Here is a 20,556-nt window from a genome sequence, read left to right as displayed (position 1 = left end):
ACATTCAGCTCTTCATAGTTCTTTCCTCAGTAGCTGACTCTGAAAGACAGTGTTTATGATGATATGCTACAGTCCCAAACATAAAGAGTGAAGAGCTCTGTAATGAGTATATGTTACAGAAAATTCTTTTTCAAAGTAACCCTTGACGAGCATGACATGTTCATATCCTGGGGGCTAACAAGACATCTTCATATCCTCAGCACCTTGCTATCTAGAGGAAGATGCAGAACCTAATTGTTCCTGGCCACACAGATGAAGGAGAAGCTGACCCTCAGTGTGGCCCTGTCCTGCATGCTTTGACAGAGAGTAAATAAAAGGATAGACATGACTGAGCTTAGACATCCACCTCTTTGCAAAACTCACCTCAATCCTGAGAGAAATAGTCTGAAAGCATTTCTGGTTTCACCATAAGGTAGCAGTGCTGCAAATGGTCTGTATCAGTGAAGGCAGGTTAACTGTGAAACCATTCCTCCCCAAGTCTCAGCGGCCTGACATATTAAAGGGTTATTTCTGCTATCTGTCACAAGGGAATGTGGGCCCTTGTGTATATGTGTGTATGTGTGTGGCGGGGAGGCATGTTTTGCTTTGCTGCATGCAGCTATTTCAGGACGTGGGCTCCTTCTGTCAGTGTCCCCATTACCCCAGGACCTCAAAACCTTTTCCTGGATCCTCTACATCTGTCTGGCAGATAAGAGGGAGCAATGGAGTATACTGCATGCACTGGAAATTGTATACATCACTTCTACGTACATCCCATTGGCTAGACCCCAGTCACTTGGCATCACCTAAACTGCAAGGGAGGCTGGAAATATAGTCCAGCTGCTGCCCTAGGAAGGAGAGGGAATGGGTTTGTTGATCATCCAACTAGTTGTCCCATGGACCTTGTTGGATTTATTATTATTCTTAACATTTTGCTTTTAAGCCTCATTATCAGTGATTAAATGAATCATAATTGGAAAGGCTGAGTGAAGGAGATAAACAGATTTGCCAGCTCTACAAAGCCTTTCCTGATTCCTCCTCACTGTTACCTTCTGGTTGTACCATGTCCAGTTCTGCATACCAGGAATATTCTAGAAGGGCCTCCCTCATGATGTCTACTTCTTTCCATTCTAATGGTGTATGACCTAATGACTGTCCCCTTGAAGAGTCTGCCCTTCATGTTAATAGCTTCCACCACACTGCATCCTGGATCCTGTGAACAATTCTTAAGGATTTATGGAATTTATAAATGCTTGACCCCTCCTATCCTTACCCCCATTCCAAAACAACACGACACTGGCTGAGTTTTACACATGTTGGGAGTCTGAAGACCCACACTTCATGATCCCACACCAATGACAGCCCAATGCCCAGGTTAGAATTAGAGAACTAAATGACTATAAATAACTGTATTATATAATGCCGAACTATTTGTACAAATGTTTACATAATTATGTATTCTTTTAAGATCTCATATTACTGTTTTTCTTATCTGAATTGAAAAAACATGAAAAACGTAGCCTGAAATCAAATCCAGCTAATCATAAACGTGTGTGTATGTGTTTGAATTAGATGGATGGCAGATTTCGCTTGTTCACCTGGGAGACGGAGCACCAGCAGGATGTGGACCGCATGGCTCGCTGCACTGTCTGCTATGGTAAGCCTGGATCAGGATGAACTGACTGGTGGTCACAGGCCAGATCTGCTCTGCAGCTGTGTATTTACTTGGCATGTGCAGGGCTCTAAAATCTGGAAATCTCCCAAGTCCGGATTCCTGGTTTTTCTTAGGAAGTCAGACTTGTCTTGGGAGTCACGGACACTGCATTCCTGTGGGGCCGCAGTCAGCAGAGCTGAGTTGTACCTGACCCCTTTTAATGGGGCGAATGTCTGCTGCTGCCCCACAGTCCCTGCCCTCCCTGTCGTCTTCCAAACTGAAGCAAAATTGGACAAATGGGATCACATCAAACTAAAAAGCTTCTGCACAGCAAAGGAAACAATAAGCAAAGGGAAGAGACAACCCACAAATTGGGAGAAAATATTTACAAAGTTCTCATCTGACAAGGGATTAATAACTACAATATATAAGGAGCTCCAGCAACTCAATAGGAAAAAAATAAAATAATCCAATTAAAAATGGACAAAAGATCTGAATAGACATTTCTCAAAAGAAGACATGCAAATCATCAACAGGCATATGAAAAAATGCCCGACATCATTAGTCATGAGAGAAATACAGATCAAAACTACAGTGAAATATCATCTCACCCCAGTTAAAATGGCTTTTATCAAAAAGGGAAATAATGAATGCTGGTGGAGAAGTAGAGAAAGGAGAACCCTTATACACTATTGCTGGGAATGTAAATTAGTACAAGCACTATAGAGAACAGTACGGAGGTTCCTCAGAAAACTAAAAATAGAACTACCATATGACCCAGCAATCTCACTGCTAGGTATATATCAAAAAGAAACGGAATCAGTATATCAAAAAGAGATCTCCACTCCCCTGTTTATTGCAGCACTATTCACAACAGCCAAGATTTGGAATCAACCTAAGTGTCCATCAATGGATGAATGGATAAAGAAATTGTGGTGAAATACACAATGGAATATTATATAGCCATAAAAGAGTGAAATCCTGTCATTTGCAACAACATGGAGAGAACTGGAGAACATTATGTTAAGTGAAATAAGCGAAGCATAGAAAGACAAATCTGCCATGTTCTTACTCATATGTGGGAGCTAAACATTAAAACAATTGATCTCATGAAGACAAAGAGTAGAATGATGGTTACCAGAGTCTGGGAAGGGTATTGGGGAAGGGGGATAAAGTAGTGATGGCTAATGGTGCAAAAATATAGTTAGATAGATTGAACAATATTTGATAGCAGAACAAAGTGCTATCAAATATCAAAGACTATTATCAACAATAAGTTAGGGTAGACTTTAAAATAACTAAAAGAGTGGAATTGGAATGTTCCTAACAAATAAATGATAAATACCTGACATGATGGATACCCCAATTACCCTGATTTGATTAATTCACATTGTATGCCTGTATCAAAACATCACATGTACCCTATAAAGATATACAACTATTATATACCCATAATAATTAAAAAAATTAAAAATAACTGCCAATATTTGATTTTTTAATCCTAAAAAATGTCAGTTTCATATGGTGGTTAAGATCATTCCCACCTCTAGCAATCAATGTTTTTATGTGGTTTCCTAGGCATCGTTCACTACTGTTGATTTATCTACTGTCCTGACACTACTAAGTACAATATAATTCTTTTTTTGTAGGGAGAAAGGGGGCTGATGTCTGGGAACCCAGAGACTGGGAAGCCGACCCTAGTAGTTCAAAACATTAAATGTGGGATCAGCCTCAATTCTTTCTTCTAAGAAATGGGCTCGTGTGCAGTGCCCATCGGCTTGCCATGTCAACGCAATGGCTGGCCAACAGCGCTCAGCAGCAGCTGTCCTTATTGAGGGTTTGGACCTGGGTTTTGTATGGAAGAGAAAGGGTTGCATAGTTTAGCCTTCCCGTGTTTCCTCCCTAGACGAGTGCCGACCAGCTCCGGCATGCGGCATGCCCTGGCCGCAGGCGGCGGACGTGGACTTGGCGTTTGTGGTGGACAGCTCCCAGGGCGTGGGCGCCGACGTGTACCGCGGAGCCTTGAGTCTGGTGGACGCCGTGCTAGACGACCTCGAGGTGGCTGCACAGCCAGGCGCGTCGCCTGGTGGGGCGCGTGTGGCTCTGGTGACACACACGACGCCGGGCTTCTGGCCGGGCGGGGGTCGCTCACCTGTGCTTGAGGGCTTCCGCTTGACCTCCTATGGTCAACGGACGCAGATGCAGAGACGTGTCCGTGAGGCCGCGGGCCGCCCCCTGCAGGGAGCCCCCGCCCTGGGCCACGCTCTGGAGTGGACGCTGGAAAAGGTGCTCCTGGCAGCCCCTCTGCCGCGGAGGGCACAGGTTCTCTTTGCCATTGTGGCCAGCGAGACGAGCAGCTGGGACAGGGAGAAGCTAAGGACCCTGTCTCTGGATGCCAAATGCAAGGGCCTCACCCTGTTTGTGCTGGCCGTGGGCCCCGGCTTGGGGGCCCGTGAGCTGGCCGAGCTGGCCCAGGTGGCCAGTGCCCCGTCCGAGCAGCACCTGCTGCGCCTAGAAGGGGTCTCGGAGCCGGAGGTAGTCTACGCCCGGGGATTCACGCGAGCTTTCCTGAACCTCCTAAAAAGTGAGCAGTCCCCGAATACTGAGGTACCCTGGGTGGGCTGGGGAGAGGAACTTACAGAGCCTGGCATTTGGGCAGGTAGGTGCCCATTACACTTTCACCCTTGCTGAAGTGTGTGCAGCTTGGCATCCCTGGGGAATGCCAGAGACCACCCCATTTCCTGAAAATCCTGCGCTATCATTGCCCTGACATTGTGCTAGGCCTACTGCTGGTTTCTTGTCCTGAACCTCTCATCTGGGAGCTGGGAGCCTCAGACCTACACATAACTTCTCAATTTTCTCATTATCAAAATGGGAATTGCAGTCTTTTCCCTAATTGTGAAGCCATATATGCCTGGAGGAGCTTTGAAAGCACCAGTAGTGTACAAACAAGGCATAATCATTGTTATTACTATTTATTACAACTGTTTTCCAATGGTATTTGACAGTGCTTCTCAAACTTTTAGGTACACACGAATCTCTTGGGGATCTTGCTAAAATGGGGATTCCAATTCAGTAGGTCTGGGTTGGGGGCCTGAGATTCTGTATTTCTTACAAGCTGGAGAGTGATGCTGATGCTGCTGGTCTGTGGACCACGCTTTAAGTAACAAGAGTATCTGACATTTATTTTAAAGTAGGAGTTGACATGTCAGTGTGGGGTCAGAGATCTTCAGGGCTTACCAGGAAGTAAGGGACACAGGACAAAAGTCCAAGGTCTCCCACTTCAGGTTGGATGGATGAAGCTAATAGTAAATGTTAATGGACAAGGGCTATGCCAGTGTGTCCTAGCCAGAATGTGTCCCCATCCCCCAGCCCTAGCATCTTCACCTCCAATCATAGAGGTGATTTTCTCTTAGAACTGGTTGAATTAAATTCACGGGCAGCCAGTACCAAATCTATATCCCTAGCGTGACAATGGAGATTTAGAATTGGGTTGGGGAGGGTATTATCTAGCAGTTTGTCTCGGGCTTCATGTGTCCTTCAGTGCATAATTCGAAATGACTCATGCGCAGGGTGCTTTGTTGTAATGTGAGGCCTCCTTGCCCTCCTTGCTGGGAGACATTAGTTTCTCAGTTTATAAGTGGTTGTGCCATCCCGTTGGGGGCCTAGAGGGACATCTGCTCCATCATCACTAAAAGAAGAAAGGGAGTTTGATGGACAGCTTGGAAGTACTGACATAGCATTTAGGTCTCTCCAGTTTGAGAGGTACAAAGATCAATGAATTGGTTCTAGTCCTAGGTCTTCCGCTAGTTAGCTGTATGATCCCAGAAAAGTCAGTGAATCTCTCTGAACTTTAAATTCCTTATCTTTGCAAGGGGTGGTAGAGAGAATGGTAACAGATGGCTGATGACTTAGTGATTCTATGAAGGAGAAGCAGGCTGGCTGAAGGGATCACTTTACTAATCTGAGTTAACTTAATTTTACTTTCTTATGTTTTATTATGTTAGGTTGTATTTTGTGTTTTGTTATATTCTTTTATGTTGTGATTTTATTTTATATTGTTTATTCGATAGTATACATTTTATGTTTTTATTCTGTTATTTCATTTTATTTTGTTTTATTTGCTTATATTTTTATATTTATTTTATGCTTTATTTGAATATATTTTATATCTTTTTGATTTTATGTCTTCCTGGATTTTTTTGTTCTTAACGTTCTGTTTACTTTTATTTTTATATTGTTATATTTTTATTTTATTTCATTTTTTTGTCTTATTTTATATTTTATACTTTATTTGATCTTATGTCTTTAGTATTTTATGTCTTAATGGATATTTTGTTTTTGTTTTGTTTAATTTTATGTTTATTTTATTTTAAAGTTTTATATATTTTATATTTGGCTTGATTTGATTTTCTTTTCCTTTTAGGTGGAACAAACCAGTACCCACCCCCAGAGCTTACTGCAGAATGTGGGGGCCCAAACCGTGGGGACACTCTGCTGCAATCAGGCATGCCTGTCAAAAGGTAGGCTAAGGACAGGGCTGAGACTGACCCACGGCTCTGCCCCCAGGCAGGAGACCGTCTCCCTAAAGAAAGGTTAGAGGAAATGCCAGTACTTGACTTGACTCAAACTATGGCTGGGGCGCTTCTGGATTTGACAATTCTGGTACACTTTGTTTTTTTCTAAATGTTGAAAGTAATACTGGATCAATATAAAAAGGTCAAAGAATACATGAGTATGTAAAAGCAAAATAAAAAAAAAGAAAGATTTTCATTGTACCATATCACCCCATCCTCTAATTCCATGTCCCAGAGGTAAAATTGATAGTGCTAAACATATCATTCTGATGTTTATCCAAACATGTCTGCAGACCTAAGAAAATAGTTAATGCAATAATGAAGTCATCAGGAAATGCCCTAACATAAAGATTATAAATCACAGCAGTATCAATTGAAAATTGAACCTCTTAGTTCTTGAGGTTTGTTTATGTGGTTTGACATGGATTATTTCTATACAGGCCACCCAATCGCCAATTTGGTATGTCTGGCATTGCTGATGATTTGGAAGCACTTGAAGCAACAGACATTTTTCTAGAAGAGAAGAGAAGAGGTATGGCAACACCTACAACTCCGCAAGAAACACTTGAAAATTATGAAAATGACCAATATGACATTGAAAAAAATGAACAAGAAACACCAGCAAGACAAAAGGAAACTAGAAAAGAAAGAAATTCAGGCACTGCCTATGGTAAAACCAAACTCCTGCTTCTTAAGTTGGATTCACTTTTTTCATCTTTATCTTTTTTTAAAAAAAAAAATGCATGTGCATTGGGTTAGTATGCATATTTTGGCTTTTTATACATCTTGCTTACAAATCCACAAATTCATGTATGCTGCTACAAAAATAGTTTAAGAAGCAAACTTTTCACCTGTCAAACTGGAGCTGGAGGGAAGCTATTTCAGGGCATATTATGGAGGTGCACCCTTTAAGTGTCTGCACTACATTTGCAAAGGAGTAAATGATTTATTGCAAAAGTGGTGAACATACTGCTGGCATTGAAATGTACCCACTTGTACATAGGCTCTTTCATCTTTGAGTGGCTGCGTGTATTCTGACCAAGTTTAAGGAACATTTTGGATACACCTGAAACTACTGTAGCATCAATTTTGGATTATAGCATGTAGTAATGCAAATGACAAGTTACTTCTTATAGGTGATCAACAAATTAAGCAGAACACTAAACACCTTAGAAAGAGATATGAGAAACTTGACTGTGAAGTTTTTGAAAGTGATCCAAGATAGTTGAAAGAGTTTCTAGTGAGTGGTGTGGTTAGTCCTGGTGAGATTAAATGAGAAATAATTTGTCAGAGGTTTTGAATGTGCCTAGGTAATTCTCCATCTGAGGCTGCTAGCTAGGTGGCCATGGGAATTATTTAGCCTCTCTGTGGCTCAGTTTTCTGTAAGGTGGGGATTATATGAGTACCTACCTCATAGGGTTGTTTTGAGAATAAAACTAATTCATGTGTTTGCCACGTAGTCAGCATCCAAATCAAGTTAGCTGTTCAGACACTGATGATATATGCCACCTTTTAGATTCTAAAACAACCACATATGCAAAAGAAATAAAACCAGACAGACATAGGAATAGCCACTCCCAGCAAGGACAGTAACGTTTCACCTCCTCAGGCTAAAAATTAATCATAGAAGAATTTACCTTGGTGATTACTATGTCTTCAGTATAGAAGATCCTCAGGTAATCTTACTAAGGCAGTGATTTTCAGTCTTGGCTATATTAGAATCACCTGGGAATCTTTAAAGATTCACTCCAGCCCAATTCAACCAGAATCTCTGGCTGCGGGACTTACCCAGTGATTCCACTGAACAACCAAAAGTGAGAACTACTGCTCTAAGGCATCTTTTCCCACAACATCAAGGTGACCACTGCCTTCCTCTTCAAACCCTCTCTTCCCTTGGAGACCACTCTCATCTTGTTCTACTTCTGACTAGTCCATCACTGTGGGCTCCTTTCCCCAGTGCATCCTCACAGGAGGATTCAGGTTTTACAGAGTTTATACAATTTGGGGGGCCTTCTCCAAGAAAAATATTACAAAATTATTAAAATTAAGTAAAAAGTGAATATTTATTTAGAAGAGTCTTATGCAAATTAGGGGCCCTGAAGCCTAGGCTTCATTAATTTCATGATAAATCTGCCACACTGTTCCCCAAGACCTTTTCTTTGGTCCTCTGAACGTTATGCACACTACTTGGGCAAGCTTTTCTGCCATGACATCAACTATCCCCGCTGTATGATGACTCTCAAATCCGTATCTTCCACCTTGAACTCTCTCCTGTGCTGCGGACCAGTGTATCAACTACTGTCCAGGTTGTTCTATTGGACTTGCCTGCAGTCTTATCAGACAAACTCAGTTTTACAAACCCAACTCATTGTCCTTCCTGCTCAAATCTTCTTCCCTCCTTTACCAATTATCTTTATTGGAATGAACCACCACTGGCTCAGAAATGGAAAGCCAAAACCCAGCATTATTCTACTCCATAGTTGTCCTCTTTCCCCTTATCTCTTGCTCTCTAACTGGTCTCATTTCTTCCAATTTGTCCTCCTTCCAATTCCATTCTGAATATCAAATTGATTTTTCTAAAATGCAAATATGGTCATATCATTTCTCTTCTATGGTTCTATTGTTTGTAAGATAATGTTCTGGCGCCTGTGCAAGGCACACAGGCCTCCATAATTAGAGGCCTGCTTTGGTCCTCTGGGGCCTTACTGGCTGCCACTGCCCTACATAACCTTTTGTGCTATTTGCACTTGCCCCTTATGCCCTGCCATTTATTCCAAGTCTCCATATATCCCTGACTGTCACCCTCCACAGTGTCCACTTGGACTATGGCTACTCATTGTTTGCTACTCAGCTCAAGTTTTACCTCTCTTTAGGGTCTCTTCTGTGGCCCCAAGTAGTATGAAATTTTCATGGCCTCCTTTGTGCTCCCATATCTTAACCCAAATTCTACCATAGCACCTGCCACCTTCTGTTGTACTTACTAGTGAAGAATTAAATGAGCGTTATCTCTCTTCTCAGAAGCCAGGCTGATCTTGGTATATTTTCAATTTCAGTGTCATCTTTAAAGAACACAGAACTATATTTTGGTTTTCCTCTCTACTTTAAGTAGGGCTATATTATAAGACACATATAGTAGGAGATAGAACAAGCCTAGACAAAATTCTAACTTTATTGTAGCTACTCTTCATGCCTGTCTAACTCTTTTCTTTTCTTCCACCTTTTCCTTTCTTCATTTCTGGATTCCATGAACTTGTTTGAGTAAAATTATGCCTGCCGCTGCATGATTCTTCCAAGAAGGCAAAGGTTAATATTCATGGTAAAAATAATGCCAAATATAAAATTGAGGGCTGGCAATAATTGCTTGGGTAAAAACTTAATGGCCCTCAATGCTATGTCACACTGGTAAAAGAAAAATTAAGACTATGAAGTGTACTGAGTGTTAAGCTTCAAAGAATAACTTAGAGATAACTAGTTTAAACCATTAAGGACTCACTCACATAGAGCCGTACTAATGTGGTGACCACTAGCCACATTGGATATTTACATTTAGATGCAAATAATTTGAAATTAAATAAAATTAAAATTTCAGTTCCTTGATTGCACTAGCCATATTTCAAATGCTCAGCAGCCACATGGGCTGGTGGCTACTGTATTGGACAGCACAGATTTTTCCCATCATTTCCAACAATTCCATCAATGTAGACAGTGCCGTTCTAGAAGTTGAATCTAGGAAAAACAGCCCCTGTTTGATTGTCTCCCAGACCCAAAGCAAGGGTAGAGGTTCCAGAGACCACAAAGTGTCACTAGGAAAGGTGATCGAGAGGTTTAAACAAGTTCTTGGTTTGTCAGTTATGAATTAATTGGTAATGACAAAGGTTGGTGCCAGCCGATTGCTAAGCCCTGAGTCTGCATGTTGGATCTAGAGAGTACAGCCTGAAGTTCACCACCGGAATGTTTTTCCATTGATTCTGACAAGTTTGAAGAAGTGTTTGCTCTTTCTTCTCCTGGGCCCACACTGCTGGTTATCTTCCACCTCCAGAGTAGGGGTCACACAATGGGCAAATTCAAATGTGCCTGCTCAAGGCACAGGACAATTTCCATGATCAGTTCCCTACCCCACGAAGAGTGTACCTCATCTCCATGGGTCCAGCACATCAGGCCACTTCTAAAAAACTGGTTGTACTATTGGGAGGTTAGTAGGTAGCTTCCCAGGAACAGACCATGAATTTTAACTCTTGCTTTCTGAAGACAATATCTTTTTTATTTGTGGGTACTTGGAAGGCCCAGGAAGAACTGTTTGGAGGATGCCAGCATTCTGTGTTTCAGGGCTGACCTGGGACAAGAATATTTCTATGTTATACAAAATGTGCCCAAGGAAATCTGCTCTACCTAGAGGGTAGGGGTTAGATACCTGGGAAAATCAATGCCTAATTTAAAATTCAGGGAATCCCATGTCTTACTTTGTTGTAACTTGTTGATTCCCAATGCTGTTTTTGTTTCTCAGGGACATCATGTGTTTTGTTTTAATAGATGTCTTTACTTCTTGGGCAAGAGTCAGGATATTATATATTAATATAATAAATAAGCTGGATTTGCTTAGGTCATTGGAAGGCTGGACAGGCTTGAGATTAGGAAAAAGATTGAGATAGTTTGAAAAAAGAGGGAAAGAAGCATAATAAACAAGTGAGGAGTGTGCAGTATCAGAAAGCTTCATTCGTTCATTCATTCACTCACTTATACATTGTCTGGGCATATCTGCTATATGCCAGGTACTTTGCAAAATAATAGCTATAACTATATTTTGCCTTTCACATATGCTATGTGACATCATACAACACATTTGTGATGTAGCTTATTTTTTTTTAAATATTGCTTTTATAATTGAGGAGATTGAGGCTCATAGAGGTTAAATTACTTGCCCAAAGTCACACAGCCAGTTGGTGGTGAGGCTGGGATTCAATCCCAGGTCTGTGACTCCAAACCGTCGTGTTCTTTTCCTGTCATGCTCAAGCAGGACCTCCAGCTCTGTGTTTATTTTGTTGCAGGTCCTTGTTCCATGGATCCAATGGAAGGCGAGTGCCAGGACTACACCCTGAAGTGGTACTACAACAGGGAAGAGCGGGCTTGCCAACAGTTCTGGTACGGCAGCTGTGGGGGCAATGCCAACCGCTTTGAAACCAGGGAAGAATGTGAGGCTCAGTGTGACCCAACATCCCTACAGAGTTAGACAGAGCCTTGTTACTGTGGCTCCCCTTATAATAGCTGATGAAACCGAGATTGTACTTACTGAGGCAGGGCCACACAGCACCTAAGTGATAGAGCCCACTCCACAACCTTAGACATCAGATTCCTAACCCCCTGAATTGTCTTTCTGCCAGCAAGGGCTTGGGCCCGGATTATTTGTGACTTGAGGACTGAATTCTAATAGTTACAAAAGCTAACCAAAACTTTCCTAAAACTTATTTAAATTAATTAGAACTGAATGAAAAGGAAACTTGAACTTGACCTGTGACATTACTTTAAAATTTTGTGGTGCTACATAGCAAAAGAAAGATCAATGTAAGCAGTGAGCAAAACCTAATTCAGAAATGAATTGAAACTTGGTTTGTTTTTTCCAGCGGAGAGTAGGGGAAGTATTAGTCAAAGAGAGGGACAGAAAAAGGGACATCTAATGTGAACTTCATCCTTTCTACCTAATGTAGGTACATAAATAAAGATATCCTTTGTTAAATCCTTTGGTGTGAGACTGCGTGATTCCTGCTCCTCGTACTCTGTGCTATACTTTATGACATAGCAGTTGATGAAGAGACAACAGTGACTTCCATGGGACCAATTCTTTGGCATCAATTATAATGAATTCTGTCCTTCAAAACATGGGGATTAAACAATTGAGGCTGACATTGTCAATGCAAAGATGCAGCGAAAGGTTTAGAGTCACCATGGAAGAAACATTTTGTGATATAGATATTGAGAACAATTATGTTTTTTGCAAGGTCTTCCTCTGCCTCGTGGCTTGATTCTCTAGGCCTGTGACCTTGGGCCCACTTCCAGGTAGAATTGGGAACCATGTGGAGGGAGCTGCAGGGTATTGAAGATGCCTGGCTTGGGACTTCTGTGAGATCATATATTAGTCAGCTGGAGCTGCCATAACAAAATACCACAGACTGAGTGGCTAAACAGAAATTTATTCCTCCCAGTTCTGGAGGCTAGAAGTTCAAGATCAAAGTGCTGAGGGCTCTTTTCCTGGCTTGTAGATAACTATCTTCTCTCTGTGCACATGGCCTTTACTTAGTGCACACATGCTCATGGAGTGAAGGGGAGAGAGAGAGAGAAAGAGAGAACACTCTGACAAGATCCTGGTTCCATAACTGTGATTTCTGTGATCTGTGTGTTCTACCACACAGTCCAATGACACAGCAGGTAGGATGGAACCAGCTTTATACAAAATGTTCAAAGAAACATTAAAATTTTTTAAATGTGTAATAGATATGTATTTTACGTAATATATGTATATATTACACATATAAAAACCAAACATATAGGCCGGGCGCGGTGGCTCACACCTGTAATCCTAGCACTCTGGGAGGCCGAGGTGGGCGGATCGTTTGAGCTCAGGAGTTCGAGACCAGCCTGAGCAAGAGCGAGACCCCATCTCTACTAAAAATAGAAAGAAATTATATGGACAGCTAAAAATATATATAGAAAAAATTAGCCGGGCATGGTGGCGCATGCCTGTAGTCCCAGCTACTCGGGAGGCTGAGACAGAAGGATCGCTTGAGTTCAGGAGTTTGAGGTTGCTGTGAGCTAGGCTGACGCCACGGCACTCACTCTAGCCTGGGCAACAGAGTGAGACTCTGTCAAAAAAAAAAAAAAAAAACCAAACATATAGAAATATACTGGAAGGAAATAAACCAGAATATTAATGATTTTCATACCCATGAGGTAGGATTATGGATAATTTGTTTCTTTTTACATTTTTTTTGTTACTATGTTTTCTGTAATGAGTATATGCTACTCATTATAAAACATTCTAATTTGTAATTAGATAAATTAAGACAAATAAATTATAACCTAAAAAGTAGGAATTCTGAAAGAATGAAATGATATATAATGTTTTATTTTAAGGGAATAGATGTAGAAATGATATTATTGTTCAGTTATCAGGAAGCACGTGGAAGACTTGTCATCCAAAACAAAAAACAAATCTTTTTCTCATTCCTACAATTCTGGAAAGAAAAACTATACATTTTTTTGCATTCAGCCTAAAATTGCTTTAGCATGTATATGACTGTCCCAGAGTAATCACTCTTATTTTTAATTTTTAGTTCTGTGCTTGATTCTACCCCTTTCTCCCTTATCTCATACTCATTTTAGCTACTTCTCTTATACATATGTTTAGTTTTAGATTTTGAAATATAAACAATTTTTATTCTAAGATTTGATTTGATACAAATATTAATGATAGCTGGACTGATTCAAAGAAATTATTGTACTTTTCTCCCCCTTCATTTCCCTTTTCAGCTGGGATGAAGCAACATTTGATTTAAGATGGTGTGTAATAAAGTTAAATAAATTAAGTTTGAATCCTAGCCATAAGTTACCAGTTACTAGCTTTAAACTTTGAATATGATATTAACATCTCTAAACTTTAACATCTTTTTATAAAAATGGAATAACAACACATAATATAAAAATATTATCAGGCCCTTACAGGATAATATATATAAAGTACTGTCAGTACCTTGCACATAGTATTTAATTATTGATAATTATTGTTACACTTAAAAAATTTTTTTATTATTATTATTTCAGCCTATTGTAGGGGTACAAAAGTTTAGGTTATGTATATTGCTCTTGCCCCCCAGCCCCCCCGAATCAGAGCTTCAAACGTGTCCATCCCCTAGACACTGTGCATTGCACTCATTATGTATGTGTACACCCATCTCCTCTCCCCCAACATTAAATTTTTTATTCTATTTTTCAAAAAATTTTTTATATTAAAACAAAAGGATGACTATGTGTTCATGGTAGCAAATCTGTAAGACACAGAAATGCACATGAAAAAAAATAAGGACCACCTATAATCTTTTCTCCCAAAGGTATCCGTTTTGGTATAATCCAAGTTTTTTCCTAATGCTTGGATATACTGTCTTTTTTTTCTTCCTTAGCACACTACATGTAACTTATTTTTCATGGGAATAAAATGGAAGATGCTCCATCTTACTTGGCAGAGCTGCTCATTGTACAGGTGTGTGTATGCATTTCTCTCTTAGGTATATGCTCAGCTGGCTGGGTATAAAGGGGCCAAACTCAACTATCCTGAGGATGGTATTTGATTTGGGGTGTGATCTATTTTCCACTTCTTACACCCACCTTTCCCTTCCTATGTCCAGGAGTTGGGAACTCCAAGGCAAAAATTCAATAATAAGAGGACTGTTAAAATTGGTTGTTGGTGTTGGTTATTCCCATCCTGGGAACATCTGTGAGGTCCAACTGCTGTTCTCCCTACGTTTACTAGGTGGCAGTATAACCATTCCATGGAGCTCTCCTTACTCCCAGCAAAAACCTTATTCCATAAATCCTGAGGTACAGAGACAATATAGTCAAGGGGCAGAAACAATGATCTATTGTTTTAATATTCATACCCACTCTTGTATATACAGTTTATAAAGCACTTTCTCATTTTATCTCATATGTTTGTCCACTTCCACCACCAAATCTTGAATGTTCTGGGGGATGAGGAAACTATCTTAGAGAATTGATGTGGTTTGACTCCGACCCGTAACAGAAACTGGCCTTGAACTCCTTTTGATCTTGAGAGCAGGGCTCCTTTTACTGTACTCCATTTGTTCCAGAGAATTCTGAAGGTCAGAGCCACAGGGGTGGGAGGACACCTTTGACCTCTGACTCAGATTCATTCTACTTTCCACCCCTGCCCTGTGGTTCTGGCCTGGGTAGAAGCAGGAATGGATGGAAAGAGAAGTTGAATGGCAGTGTAGGTCATTCCTGATGACAGCCTCAGCTAACCCCACGGGGGGCCCTGGAGCTAAAAGGGCTCGTCAGAGTTGCCCAGGGTGGGCTGACATAGCTGGGCCTGAACTCCCTGCTTCCATCAGGCATTGGATGTGGGCTGCACAGAAGAGCATGCCCATGGATGCGGCAGCTCTGAGTTGTGGCAGACTTCAGAGAGGTCCAGCTGAAGGCTTTCTGCCAATAGCACTCATAGCAGATGGGGCAAGTCCTTCCTTGAAGCAGGCTCTGAGTGGCACACACCACGTCCATCATACTTTCTCTGCTTGGAATGTTCTTTTGGATTCTGTTTTCAAATTTCCCTAGCTTCCCAAATCCAACAGAACATACTCAAAAGCATTTGTGTGTCACTCAATGCCTCAGAGATCTGGTCTCTGCATCCATCTCTAGCCTCGCTGATTATGGCTGTTGTTCTGTCTCTCCAACTTTTCACTTGAGCAATACAATTTCCTGGAAATGCCATATTCCTTCCACTCATGCTGTTGCCCTTGATGATACTTCTGTGGGAAATGTCTATATTTCATTTATTTAAAAATACTTATTAGGTACCTATTATGTACCATATTCATTATCTGTGTGAAAACCCAGCTCAGCTCTCATTCACCCTTCTCCTTTTGCCCTTTTCCCACCATATTCATACCATTTTCCCATTAATCTCTTTATAAGGCCATGAGCCTCTTCCTCAGAGTCCCCCATCCAGCACACGACTGGGCACATCTCCTTTTAGTGCTGATTTTTAAACTCTGCTATTTCAAAGACTGTTAGAAATATACCCCAACCATCCTGACACTTGCTTTCCTTCTACATCTCTTGCTCTAGAAAGACTCTTTGCTTTGTAGGCTTCTCATTTATTTCTGTTCTGCACTTACTTCAGACATCAGGTCATCTGCCCCCATCAGTCAAGAGGAAATAGGTTCATGTGTTTTTAAATTCTGTCTTGGATCTGTTATCTTATTAATTATCACCTTGCACTGCTTTGGGGGATATTAATTTTTCTGATCAAAGAATAAAGATCCAGAAAGGTCAAGTGATATCAAGTGTCACACAATGAATCAATTGGCAGCCTACAATTAGGATTAAAATGTGTTTTGAACTGATGTGGCATCTGCTTGGTTCACTCTGCAAAGTTTAAAGTTTTTAATCATTATGTGAAGTGTCTGCTTTTCACTTTAAAAAATATAGTGGATTTCATTGATCCTAGGAAGTTGAAGAGTATAGGATTGCTAGACTCAGAACATGGTTCCCAGCTATGTATCAAAGTATATAAATACGTACAGGGGTTTTTCCTGAGCTCTGCTGAGTGGACATAATGCTGACTAGGTACTCTTCAGGTTTTCTCCTTTGTTTAATTTCTGCCCTATTTTGGCCTCATGGGAGGTTATTCCTTTAACTTTTGAATAATTTCTAAGGTATATTTTTAAGTACAGCTGGAGATTCAATGTTGGGATTATGTTCTTATGGGAAATAGCAAGACTGGGGCATCTGAATTCAGCATTGGTTTCTCTCCCTGACTTTCCTGGTGACTTCACATAAGATACTTCATTTTTCTGGGCTTTGGTCTTTTCTGACTGAAAGGATTGGAGATGAGAGAAATATTTCTTGCCCCTTTATATTCTTTCTAACTTCTTCAAATAAAATTGTTCTTTCTTTAGGTCATCTCTTATCTTAGGCAGCTAATAGAAGCAAGCCTGGTTAAGGACAGAAGAACCACCCAGCTGAACTCAACCCAAATTGCTGACCCACAAAATAATGACCTAAATAAATGGCTGTTGCTTTAAAACACTAAGTTTTGAGGTCATTATTATTTGATAAAAGTTTTGGCTGAGCCTGCTCATGTGTCCACACTTAGCTAGTAGTCTGTTGATCAGTTGTCTGACCTAGCATCAATTGCTAATAATAAAAAATAAATAAAAATTATATATTTGTATTCATCTAATAATATAGCCTCAAAATATATAAAACACCAATACAAATAAGTTAGAATAAGCATTTAGAAGCAGAAGAATTGGAAAGAAAGAAGTAACATCTTTATTTTTGCTTCTATTTGTACATAATATGAATATGTATCTGGAAAAGTAAAACAGTCTAAGAGACTAGCAATGTTACGGATAGAGCCTGCTCCATCAGTCTGGTCTGGAGCCTGCAGTGGTCATTCAATGGCTGACCATGATGGACAGGAAATATGACTGACAAGGAAGCCCTTGTTGTTGTAAGACACTGAAATTAGGGGGTTGTTACTGCAGCATTACCAAGCCTGTCCCTGGAAATACAGATGTAGAGAAATGGGGACTCTCAAACATGGCTGTTGGGAGCAAAGATCAGAAAACATTTTGGTGTTTTCTAGTAAAATTAAAAATTTAAATACTGTGAATGAGCAATTTTACTCTTAATCATATACACCAGAAACTCATGTGCATGATCACCCAGATATATACACATTCATGAATGCTGTTCTCAGCAGCATTTTTTGAAATTCCCAAATTGTGAACAACCCTCACATCCATTAAGAGTGAAATGACTGTAAAAGTCTTTCCTACATTCTCTTCTAGAATTCTAATAGTTACACACCTAAGGTTTAAGTCTGTTATCCACCGTGATTTGATTTTTGTGAGAGGTGAAAGCTGTGGGTCCTGTTTCAGTCTTCGACATCCAATTTTCCCAGCACCATTTATTGAATAAGGATTCTTGTCCCCAGAGTATGTTTTTGTCTGCTTTGTCAAAGATTAGATGGCTATATGAGGATGGTTTTATATTTGGATTTTCTGTTCTGTTCCACTGGTCTGTGTCCCTGCACTTGTGCCAATATCAAGCAGTTTTAAGAACCGTAGCCTTGTAGTATAGTTTGAAGTCTGGCAAATTAATACCTCCCATTTTGTTTTTATTGCTTAAAATTGCTTTTGCTACACGGGGTCTTCTCTGAGCCCATACAAAGTGTAAAATTATTTTTTCTATACCTGTGAAAAATGATGTTGGTAATTTAATAGGGATTGCATTGAATCTGTAGATCACTTTGGGTAGTATAGACATTTTAACAATATTGATTCTTCTGATCCACGAGCATGGTATGGTTTTCCACCTATTTACATGCTCTGCAATTTCTTTCCTCAGTGTTTCGTAGTTCTCCCTATAGAGGTCCTTTACCTCTTTAGTTAAATATATTTCTAGGTATTCTATTTTCTTTGTTGCTATTTTGAAGGATATTGAGTCCTTAATTTGGTTCTCTGTTTGACTGTTATTGGCGTATATGAATGACTCTGATCTGTGTGTATTGATTTTGTAACCTGAGACTTTAATGATTTCATTGATCAATTCCAGGAGTCTCTTCGTTGAATCCTTGGGGTTTTCCAGATATAACATCATATCATCAGCAAAGAGTGAGAGTTTGATCTCTTCTTTCCCTATTTTGACTCCCTTGATTCTGCTCTCTTGCCTGATAGCTCTTGCAAGGACTTCCAATACTATGTTGAAAAGTAATGGGGACAGTGGGCAGCCTTGTCTGGTTCCAGTTCTAAGTGGGAGTGCTTTCAATTTTTCCCCATTCAGTATGATGTTGGCTGTGGGTTTGTCATATATGACTTGTATCATTTTTAGGTAGGTCCCATCTATGCCTATTTTGTTAAGTGTTCTTATCATAAAATGGCGTTGAATTTTGTCAAATGCTTTTTCTGCATCTATTGAGAGGATCATATGGTCTTTATTTTTGCTTCTATTTATGTGGTGAATTACATTTATAGATTTGCATATGTTAAACCATCCCTGCATCTCTGGGATGAAGCCCACTTGGTTGCCCAAATGCCCATCAATTCATGAGTGGATTAGTAAAGTGTGGTATATGTATACCATGGAGTATTACTCAGCTATAAGAAATAACAGTGATATAGAATCCTTTTTGTTCTCCTGGAGAAAGTTGGAACCCATTCTATTAAGTGAAGTATCCCAAGAATGGAAAAACAAGCACCACATGTACTCACCAACAAATTGGTTTCCCTGATCATCACCTAAGTGCACATTTGGGAATAACACCAATTGGGTATCGGACTGAGATGGGGGGTGGAGGGAGGGGATGGGTGTATACCTACATGATGAGTGCATTGTGCACCATCTGGGGAATGGTCCTGCTTGAATGTTCTGACTTGGGGGGATGAGGGGGTGGGGGCAGGGGATGGGGGTATAACTACATGATGAGTGCAATGCGCACTGTCTGGGGAATGGAACACTTGAAGCTCTGACTCCAGGGGATGGGCGGGACATGGGCAATATATACAACCTGAACTTTTGTACCCCCATAATAAGCTGAAATAAAAAAAAGTTATAAGATATAAGTATTTTGTAAAATATAATTTTGTCTAATTTATTGATTTTGAAATTACTTTATAATTCAATATGTAAATGGTCATTAAAAATTAAGTGGATATAAAAGTTAAAGGAAAAAAATTTTTAAATAAAATATAAAAAAGTAAAAAAAAAGTGAAATGAGTGAATATGCTGTGGTACATTAAAAGAAGGGGTACAGCAATGAAAATGGATAAATTAAGCTGAATTAATAATGAGCTACATGGATGAATCTTAAAAAATATATTTTTGAGAGAAAGAGAAAAACACAGAAATATGCATACAGTAAGATTTCATTTATCTAAGCTTCAAAAACAGGCAAAAATAAGTGATGCTGTTATCTCTTATGTGGTAAAACTAGAAACAAACCTACAGATGTGGTTACCATGGAAACCAGATGGCAATGTAGTGGAGGATGTGATGTGTTGGCTACATCCCCCTTCAGGAGTGAAGAACTTGTTCTTCCAGTTGCTGTGAGTGCTGCCAGGAGGTGACCTTCAGAAGTCAGCCCTCACGGGGGATATCCTCACCTGGAGGGAAATTCACATCCTTCCATGGCAGATGCATTGAATGACTGAGTCAAATAGGCCCAGCACCACAATTTAGGACAACTCTGCAGGCCATTCCAGAGTTGCCTGTGGGGTTGGCTGAGGCCTTCATTTGGACGGCACCACAGCTCAACTTCTCTCCCTCCCTACTTCTGCTTTCTTCCCTTCCCTTCCACAGGTGTTATTTCAAGGGCCCTCCCTTATAAACGTCCCCCACGTGCTAATCTCTGTTTCAGAGACTGTGTTCTGGGGACCCCAGTCTGTAATCCTTTTGCAGAGGAAGTTGGTTGGGACTAGGAAGAGAAACATGCATTCTGATAATGTTTTATTCTTTTATCAGAGTTGTATTTCCATAGCTGTTCACTTTATATATATTCATTAAAGTGTATGTTTATGTTTTATGCTGTTGAGTTACATCTTATGCATTGTAGTAATC

The 20,556-nt window shown here is 40.2% G+C and overlaps 1 protein-coding gene across 1 annotated transcript in view; it reads left to right on the top strand.

Moving 5' to 3' along the window:
• LOC138386691 (collagen alpha-4(VI) chain-like) overlaps positions 1 to 11,818 on the top strand; it is an 89,456-nt gene extending 77,638 nt beyond the window's left edge. Inside the window, exons 33-37 of the mRNA XM_069473256.1 lie at positions 1,552 to 1,636; positions 3,540 to 4,217; positions 6,060 to 6,156; positions 6,651 to 6,742; positions 11,256 to 11,818. Of these exons, the coding sequence (XP_069329357.1) occupies positions 1,552 to 1,636; positions 3,540 to 4,217; positions 6,060 to 6,156; positions 6,651 to 6,742; positions 11,256 to 11,437 (1,134 nt within the window). The 3' untranslated portion in view covers positions 11,438 to 11,818. The remainder of the gene's footprint in view (positions 1 to 1,551; positions 1,637 to 3,539; positions 4,218 to 6,059; positions 6,157 to 6,650; positions 6,743 to 11,255) is intronic.
• Positions 11,819 to 20,556: the final 8,738 nt, after the last annotated feature.

The sequence above is a fragment of the Eulemur rufifrons genome, chromosome 7, assembly GCF_041146395.1.
Source record: "Eulemur rufifrons isolate Redbay chromosome 7, OSU_ERuf_1, whole genome shotgun sequence".
NCBI classification, from domain to species: domain Eukaryota; kingdom Metazoa; phylum Chordata; class Mammalia; order Primates; family Lemuridae; genus Eulemur; species Eulemur rufifrons.
This window is presented reverse-complemented; position numbering and strand designations above follow the sequence as displayed.